This window comes from Anolis sagrei, chromosome X (genome assembly GCF_037176765.1).
Source record: "Anolis sagrei isolate rAnoSag1 chromosome X, rAnoSag1.mat, whole genome shotgun sequence".
Taxonomy (NCBI): domain Eukaryota; kingdom Metazoa; phylum Chordata; class Lepidosauria; order Squamata; family Dactyloidae; genus Anolis; species Anolis sagrei.
The window spans coordinates 400069-410000 of NC_090034.1; the positions used below are offsets into that span (position 1 = coordinate 400069).

Here is a 9932-nt window from a genome sequence, read left to right on the forward strand (position 1 = left end):
ACAAGCCACACCAAACAACTGCCAGGCCATCCCATGACCAACAGAAAATACTTAAGGCCATCCAGTCCAACTCTCTTCACCAGGGCAAGAAAACGTACTTTCCAGATCAAAAAGCTGGGCCACAGCAATGCCTGGCAGGGGACAGCTAGTAATACAATACAATACAATACAATACAATACAATACAATACAATACAATAATCTATATAAATAAAAATGTATCGTTCATTTGTGGGATTAACATAACTCAAAAACCACTGGACAAATTGACACCAAATTTGGACACAAGAAACCTAACAACCCAATTTATGTCCTTCACTCAAAAAATTGATTTTGTCATTTGGGAGTTGTCGTTGCTGGGATTTGTAGTTCACCTACAATCACAGAGCATTCTGAATCCCACCAACGATGGAATTGAACCAAAGTTGGCACACAGAACTCCCATGACCCACAGAAAATAGTGGGTTTGGTGGGCAGTGTCCTTTCATTTTGGAGTTGTAGTTCACCTACATCCAGAGAACACTGTGGGCTCAAACAATGATGGATCTGGACCAAACTTGGCACGAATATTCCATATGCCCAAATATGAACACAGATGGTGTTTGGAGGAAATAGACCTTGACATTTGGGAGTTGTAGTTGCTGGGATTTATAGTTTACCTACAATCAAAGAGCATTCTGAACCCCAGCAATGATGAACTTGAACCAAACTTGACACACACAACTCCCAATGACCAACAGAAAATACTGGAAGGGTTTGATGGGCATAGGACTTGAGTTTTGGAGTTGTAGTTCACCTACATCCAGAGATCACTGTGGACTCAAACAATGATGGATCTGGACCAAACTCTACACGAATACTCAATAGGCCCAAATGTGAACACTGATGGAGATTGGGGTAAATAGAATCCTGAGATCTGTGAGTTGTAGTTGCTGGGATTTGTAGTTCACATACAATCACAGAGCATTCTGAACCCCACCAATGATAGAATTGGGCCAAACTTCCCACACAGAACCCCCATGACCAACAGAAAATACTGGAAGAGTTTGGTGGGCATTGACCTTGAGTTTGGGAGTTGTAGTTCACCTACATTCAAAGATCACTGTGGACTCAAACAATGATGGATCTGGACCAAACTCTACACGAATACTCCATATGCCCAAATGTGAACACTGGTAGAGTTTGGGGAAAAAACAATCTTGAGATCTGTGAGTTGTAGTTGCTGGGATTTGTAGTTCACATACAATCGCAGAGCATTCTGAACCCCACCAATGATAGAATTGGGCCAAACCTCCCACACAGAACCCCCATTTGGGCCACAGCAACGCGTGGCAGGGGACGGCTAGTATAACATGAATGCACAAAGTCTGTGTGTGTTTCCCCCTCCTTCTCTTCTCTCTCTCTCTCTCTCCCTGAAGAGGAGGAGGAGCAGCAGTAGCAGCAGCCAATCAGGTGCCTCACCGCTTCCTCCTCCTCCCCCCCCTCCCCCTCCCTCCCTGCTTTCCTTCTCTGGTTGAGAAAAGTGCTTTGGGGATTGAGAGAAAGGGAGAGGCGTCACGTGGTCTGCCCCTCCCCTCCCTTTCCCCTCCCCTCCCTCTCTGAAAGAAATCCTTATTAAAGGAAGGAAGGAAGAGACAGCCAAGCGGAGAGAGCAGAGAGCGCAGAGAGAAGAGCCGGAGAACAGAGCATCCTGGCTGGAAACTTTGCGTAGCCCTTCCTTCCTCCTCCATGCTTTGACCACCCCAAAGGCCACTCCGGAGACCATGCTGTGGCTGCTCTGGCCCGGCCTGGCCCTGCTCTCGTCCTCCGCCGCCCAGGAGAAGACCCCGGGGCCCCCCGCCTCGCGCTTCCTCTGCACCGCCTTCCCTTTGGATGCCGCGGGCACCCCCGGCAACTGCCCCTGGCCCCCTCTGCCCATGCCGGGCGCCCCCGAGGAGCAGCTCCAGGCCACCCTGCTCCAGCTGCGAGAGACCCTCCTCCAGCAGAAGGAGACCATCGGGCAGCAGCGCCAGGCCATCCGGGAGCTGACCGCCAAGCTGGGCGGCTGCGAGGGCAAGGGCTGGCGGAAGGGCAAGGACGGCGAGGAGGACGCCGCCATGGGGGACCTGCCCCGGGACCCCGCCAAGGTGGTCGACCAGCTCAGCCGCACCATGCAGGCGCTCAAGGACCGCATGGAGAGCCTCGAGGTGAGCCCCCAGTATGGGTCCCGGGACATGGCGGGCAAAGGCTGCAGGCTGGGAGACCTTTTGGGGTATTCAGCACCATGGAGAGCTCCCCCAGGCACCCATTCCTTTCGGCACCATGGAGAGCTCCTAAAGGCACCCATTCACCCATTGACCGCCCTGAGTCGCCTGCGGGCTGATATGGGCAGGATATAGATAATGTAAATAAATAAAATATAATAACTATTCAGCACCATGGAGAATTCCCCAGGCACCCATTCCTTTTGGCAACATGGAGAGCTCCCAAAAGCACCTATTCCACTTCCCTTTAGACTTCAATGGGTGCTTCGAGGGTTGTGGTGGTGGTATTCAGCACCATGGAGGGTTCCCCAGGCACCCATTCCTTTTGGCACCATGGAGAGCTCCCAAAGGCACCCATTCACCCATTGACCGCCCTGAGTCGCCTGCAGGCTGATATGGGTGGGATATAGATAATGTAAATAAATAAAATAAAATAAATATTCAGCACCATGGAGAACTTCCCAGGCACCCATTCCTTTCAGCACCATGGGTAGCTCCAAAGGCACCTATTCTGCCTCCCTTTAGACTTCAATGGGTGCTTTGAGGGTGGTGGTGGTGGTAGTGATATTCAGCACCATGGAGAGTTCTCCCAGGCACCCATTCCTTTTGGAACCATGGAGAGCTCCCAGAGGCACCCATTCACCCATTGACCGCCCTGAGTCGCCTGCGGGCTGATATGGGCAGGATATAGATAATGTAAATAAATAAAATAAAATAAATATTCAGCACCATGGAGAACTCCCCCGGCACCCATTCCTTTTGCCACCATGGAGAGCTCCCAAAGGCATGCATTCACCCTACTTTTCAGCACCAGGGACACTTCTCTGTGCTGGAGGAAACGGAAGAGGTGCCCCTAATGCTGCAACGGGTGTTTCAGGGTCGTGGTGGTGGTTTTATTCAGCACCATGGAGAACTCCCTAGGCACTCGTTCCTTTCAGCACCATGGAGAACTCCCATAGGCACCCATTCACTCTACTTTTCAGCACCAGGGACAGTTCTCTGTACTGGAGAAAACCCCAGAGCTGCTCCTGGTGCTGCAATGGGTGCTTCGGGGTGGTGGTGGTGGTTTTGTTCAGCACCATGGAGAACTCCCCAGGCACTCATTCCTTTTGCCACCATGGAGAGCTCCAAAGGCACCTATTTCGCCTCCCTTTCGACTTCAATGGGTGCTTCGAGGGTGGTGGTGGTGGTATTCAGCACCATGGAGAACTCCCCGGGCACCCATTCCTTTCGACACCATGGGCAGCTCCCAAACGCACCCATTCACTCTACTTCTCAGCACCAGGGACAGTTCTCTGTGCGGGAGAAAACTGAAGAGGTGCCCCTGGTGCTGCAATGGGTGTTTCAAGGTGGTAGTGATAGTGGTTTTATTCAGCACCATGGAGAACTCCCCAGGCACTCATTTTTTTGGCACCATAGCACCCATTCACACTGCCTTTCAACTCCAATGGCACCCATTCAGCCTGCCTTTCAGCACCAGGGGCAGTTGCCTGTGGTGGAGAAAACCCCAAAGCTGCCCCTGGTACTGCAATGGGTGTTTCAGAAGGTATTCAGCACCATGGAGAACTCCCCGGGCACCCATTCCTTTTGGCATCACAGGCAACTCCCAAAAGCACCCATTCATCCTACCTTTCAGCACCAGAGACATCTATTCCTTTCAGCATCACGGGCAGTTCTAAAGGGCACCCTTTCACTTTGCCTTTCAGCACCACAAGCAGTTTCCAATGCTGGGGGAAATCCCAGAGCTGTGCCTGGTGCTGCATCTGGCACTTCGGGGGTATTCGGCACCATGGAGAACTCCCCAGGCACCCATTTCTTTCGGCACCACAGGCAGCTCCCAAAGGCACCCATTCACCCTCCCTTTCAGCAGTAGCGGCATGTAGTCCATTCAGAACCATGGGCAGCTCCAAAGGCACCCATTCAGCCTCCCTTTCAACCCCAAGGCATCCTCTCCTTTCAGCACCAGGGGCAGCACCAAAGGGCACCCATTCACTTTGCCTTTCAGCCCCACAAGCAGTTTCTTATGCTGGAGAAAATCACAGAGTTGTCCCTTGTGCTACAACAGGCACTTTGGAGGTATTTGGCACCATGGAGAACTCCCCAGGCACCCATTCCTTTTGGCACCACAGGCAACATCCAAAGGCACCCATTCACTCTACTTTCAGCAGCAGGGACAGTTCTCTGTGCTGGAGAAAACCCCAGAGCTGCCCTATGGCTGCAACAGGTGCTTCGAGGGTGGTTGTGGTGGTATTCAGCACCATGGAGGACTCCCCAGGCACCCATTCCTTTTTGCACCATGGAGAGCTCCCCAAAGGACCCATTCACCCTACTTCTCAGCACCAGGGACACTTCTCTGTGCTGGAGAAAACCCCAGAGCTGTCCCTGGTACTGTAACAGGTGCTTCAAGGGTGGTGGTGGTGGCGGTATTCAGCACCATGGAGAACTCCCCAAGCACCCAATCCTTTCAGCACCATGGGTAGTTCCAAAAGCACCCATTCAGCCTCCCTTTCAACTCCAAAGACACCCATTCAGTTCAGCACCATGGAGAGCTTCCAATGGCACCCATTCAGCCTGCCTTTCAGCACCTGGAGCAGTTCCCTGTGCTGGAGAAAACCCCAGAGCTGTCCCTGGTACTGTAACGGGTGCTTCAAGAGTGGTGGTGGTGGTGGTATTCAGCACCATGTAGAACTCCCCAGGCACTCATTCGGTTCAGCATCATGGAGAGCTCCCAAAGGCACCCATTTACCCTACTTTTCAGTACCAGGGACACTTCTCTGTGCTGGAGAAAAGCCCAGAGCTGCCCCTGGTGCTGGAATGGGTAGTTCGGGGGGCAGTGTGGTTGTGGTGGTATTCAGCACCATGGAGAACTCCCCAGGCACCCATTCCTTTTGGCACCATGGAGAGCTCCCAAAAGCACCAGTTTATCCTCCTTTTCAGCTCCAAAGTCAGGTGTTGCCCTGATGTTGAAAGGCAGAAGGTCTAGTTCAGTGTTTTTCAACCTGGGGATTGGGACCCTTGGGGGGGGGGTCGTGAGGGGGTGTCAGAGGATCCCCAAAGACCATCAGAATATACAATATTTTCTGTTGGTCATGGGGGTTCTGTGTGGGAAGTTTGGCCTAATTCTATCACTGGGGTGTGTGTGTGTGTGTGTTCAGAATGCTCTTTGATTATAGGTGAACTATAAATCCCAGCAACCACAACTCCCAAATGTCGTATATTTTCCCCAAACTTCACCAGAGTCCACATTTGGACATATTGAGTATCCGTGCCAAGTTTGGTCCAGATTGATCATTGTTTGAGTCCACAGTGCACTCTGGATTTAGGTGAACTACAACTCCCAAACTCAAGGTCAATGCCCACCAAGCCGTTCTAGAATTTTCTGTTGGTCATGGCATTTCTGTGTGGCCAGGTCTGATTCAATTCCATCATTGGTGTTTAGAAAGCTCTCTGATTGTAGGCGGACTATAGACCCCAGCAACTACAACTCCCAAATCACAACATCAATCTCCTCCAACCCCACCAGTGTTCAAATCTGGGCTTATCGGGTATTTGTGCCAAATTGAGTCCAGTGAATGAACATCTAGATCTAGGGAAGTCCTGCTCCCCATGCTCTATTCCGCTTTGGTTAGACCACACCTGGAATATTGTGTCCAATTCTGGGCACCACAATTCAAGAGAGATATTGACAAGCTGGAATGTGTCCTGAGGAGGGCGACTAAAATGATAAAGGGTCTGGAGAACAAGCCCTATGAGGAGCGGCTTAGGGAACTGGGCATGTTTAGCCTGAAGAAGAGAAGGCTGAGAGGAGATATGATAGCCATGTATAAATATGTGAGAGGAAGCCACAGGGAGGAGGAGGAGGGAGCAAGCTTGTTTTCTGCTTCCTTGGAGACTAGGACGCGGAACAATGGCTTCAAACTACAAGAGAGGAGATTCCATCTGAACACGAGGAAGAACTTCCTGACTGTGAGAGCCGTTCAGCAGTGGAACTCTCTGCCCCGGAGTGTGGTGGAGGGTCCTTCTTTGGAAGCTTTGAAACAGAGGCTGGATGGCCATCTGTCAGGGGTGCTTTGAATGCAACATTCCTGCTTCTTGGCAGAATGGGATTGGACTGGATGGCCCATGATGTCTCTTCCAACTCTTTGATTCTATGATTCTATGATTCTATGATCTATCCTGCATATCAGATATTACATTACGATTCATAATAGTAGCGAAATTACAGTTCATAGAATCATAGAATCATAGAATCCAAGAGTTGGAAGAGACCTCATGGGCCATCCAGTCCAACCCCATTCTGCCAAGAAGCAGGAATATTGCATTCAAATCACCCCTGACAAATGGCCATCCAGCCTCTGTTTCAAAGTTTCCGAAGAAGGAGCCTCCACCACACTCCTCAAGGGGCAGAGAGTTCCACTGCTGAACGGCTCTCACAGTCAGGAAGTTCTTCCTCGTGTTCAGATGGAATCTCCTCTCTTGTAGTTTGAAGCCATTGTTCCCTTGCGTCCTAGTCTCCAAGGAAGCAGAAAACAAGCTTGCTCCCTCCTCCTCCCTGTGGCTTCCTCTCACATATTTATACATGGCTCTCATCATATCTCCTCTCAGCCTTCTCTTCTTCAGGCTAAACATGTCCAGTTCCCTAAGCCGCTCCTCATAGGGCTTGTTCTCCAGACCCTTGATCATTTTAGTCGCCCTCCTCTGGACACATTCCAGCTTGTCAATATCAAGTTGTCAAGTTATGAAGTAGCAACTAAAATAATGTTATGGTTGGGGGGTCACCACAACATGAGGAACTGTATTAAGGGGTCACGACATTAGGTAGGTTGAGAACCACTGGACTAGGTATTCAGCACCACGGAGAGCTCCGGTCTGTAGGCAAAACACTCAGTGCTGACCGTGGTGCTGAAACATCTCTATTGCCGAGTGCGGAATACGATGCACACTGCTAGACCATGTTGGGGACAGGCTTTTTGGACAGTGTCTCCTTTTGCCTCGTGGTTCTTCCATTGTCCTGGCAATACTGGAGGTTGAACCAAGTCCATGCTACTATCTGATATTAGGAGCCCCCGGTGACGCAGTGGGTTAAAGCGCTGAGCTGCTGAGCTTGTTGATCGAAAGGTCACAGGTTCGATTCCAGGGAGCGGCGTGAGCTTCCGCTGTCAGCCCTAGCTTCTGCCAACCTAGCAGTTCGAAAACATGCAAATGTGAGTAGATCAATAGGTACCGCTCCAGAGGGAAGGTAACGGCGCTCCATGCAGTCATGCCTATGGCCACATGACCTTGGAGGTGTCTACGGACAACGCTGGCTCTTTGGCTTAGAAATGGAGATGAGCACCACAGTTCCAGAGTCAGACAGGACTGGACTTCATGTCAGGGGACTACCTTTGCCTTTTTACTATCGAATATATAATATATGCACTCAATAATGATATATGCGTGTGATTGTGTGTTTATATATATGGATATATCTATCTGTTTAAATTTCATCTACTGTATCAATCAGGTTTGGAATTCATAACAGTACAGGCAGTCCCCAACTTACGAGCAAGATCGCTTCTGTAGGTTTGTTCTTAAGTTGAATTTGTATGCAACTCAGAACAGGGCCATTTTATAAGCATAATTCCAGCCATATATATAGAGAGGGGGGGCATAGAAAAGGGTGAACATCCCTATGGAGTATCACAGGTATTTCTCAAGTCTCTCCCCCACCTCTATGTGTGTGTGTGTGTGTGTGTGTGTGTGTGTGTGTGTAACCACACACACACACAAACACACAAGCTTTGGATCTCATTGAGAAAGGTGAACACCCCTGTGGGGTTTGCTTTGCTTTTAGTGCCTCTGTTTAGGAGACTTCACCACACTTACTGCCCATTGTTGTTATTATGGTTGTTGTGGTTGCTGTTGAGACCACTTTGAGTCTAGGTTGTTGTAGATTTTTTGGGTTGTATGGCCATGTTCTAGAAGCATTCTCTCCTAACGTTTCGCTTTGAGACTCCTTGTGGAGAGAAAAGGGGGGGCATACATAATGATGATGATGGTGATAATAATAATACTAATCTCCCTTTCCCTGTGCTATCTCTCTCTGTATGTGTATGTATATGTGTGCATGTGTGTACATACACAGAGAGACTTTTTATATAAAGGCTTATGAACAAGAGAGGTTTTGTAGGTTGGTTCTTAAGTTGAATCTGTATGTAAGTTGGAAGAGGGACATTTTGAAAGTGTGACCCCCAACCCCAAAATAAAATATATTATAATAGTATAGTATAGTATAGTATAATATAATAAATATAATAAATATAATAAATATAATAATATAATATAATATATATAATAAACATAATAAATAAAATAAATAAATATAATATGATATAATATATATGATATGATATAATATAATAAATGTGTAAAGGCAAGTGCCCAAGTTATAAACAAGATCTGTTCTGTAGCTTCATTCTCAAGTTGAATAGGTATGCAAGTCAGAACAGGAACATTTTGAAAGTTTTCTTATGCTATCTGAAACACACACACACACGTACATGTATGTGTGTGTATACAAACAAGATTGGTTCTGTAGCTTGGTTCTCAAGTTGAATTTGTATGTAAGTCGGAACATGCAACTCCAGCCAATCTCTCTCTCTCCTATCTATCATCTCTCTCTCTCTCTCTCTCTCTCTCTCTCTCTATCTATCTATCTATCTATCACCATCTCTCTCTCTCTCTCTCTCTCTCTCTCTCTCTCTCTCTCTCATCTCTCTCTCTATCTATCATCTCTCTCTCTTTATCTCTATCTATCTATCTATCTATCTATCTATCTATCTATCATCTCTATCTATCTATCATCTCTCTCTCTCTCTATTTCTCTCTCTCCCTCTCTCTCTCTCTATCATATCTATCTATCTATCTATCTATCTATCTATCTATCTATCTATCTATCTATCTTTGGATGGCATAGGGAAGGGTGAACACCCCTGTGGTGTTTCCTTTGCTGTCTGTTTTCCCTTTTCAGATGATTTCACCTCGCTTGATGGGATAATTGGATTTTGGAAAATGTGGCTAGTTGTGGAAACAAGGATCAGGGGCAAACTTTCATTGGAAACCCCGTGATAATATGCTTGAGAGCTACTCATCAGAGTAGGCTTAAATAACAATATACCCTCGTGCAATACCTTATGCTGATATCTATATTGATTTGATATTAGTAGAGAAATACAGTAGTTTGCAAATAGAGATGTAACGCTGTTTTACTGTAGCACAGTTTTTTAAATTTGAAGTATCATTTCGTTGATTTCTTCTTGCCAGATCTGGAGTTCCAGTTAACTGAGAGTCTTCTGTAGTTGGGGATGATTGGTAGCTCTCTATAGTCCTGAAGTGTAATAATAATAATAATAATAATAATAATAATAATAATAATAATAAAAGAAGTAGCCTGGGCTTTGTTCCCTTTGCATTATTTGCTGCCTTGGAGACATCCTTAGACTGGGTGGCACTTACTGGCCCTTCATTACTCAATGCCTGAAGACATGTTGTTGTTGTTGTTGTTGTTGTTTTTGTTATTATTATTATTGAAGTAGCCTGGCCTTTGTTCCCTTTGAATTGTTTACTTCCTTGGAGACATCCTTAGACTGAGTGGCACTCACTAGCCCCTGATTGCTGCCTATCTGGAGACATCCTATTATTGTTGTTATTG

The 9932-nt window shown here is 47.5% G+C and overlaps 1 protein-coding gene across 1 annotated transcript in view; it reads left to right on the forward strand.

The window, feature by feature from the left end:
- Nucleotides 1–1601: 1601 nt before the first annotated feature.
- The window catches only part of LOC137094978 (neuronal pentraxin-2-like), a 25988-nt gene continuing 17657 nt past the window's right edge, over nt 1602–9932 (forward strand). Inside the window, exon 1 of the mRNA XM_067461074.1 lies at nt 1602–2185. Within this exon, the coding sequence (XP_067317175.1) occupies nt 1763–2185 (423 nt within the window). The 5' untranslated portion in view covers nt 1602–1762. The remainder of the gene's footprint in view (nt 2186–9932) is intronic.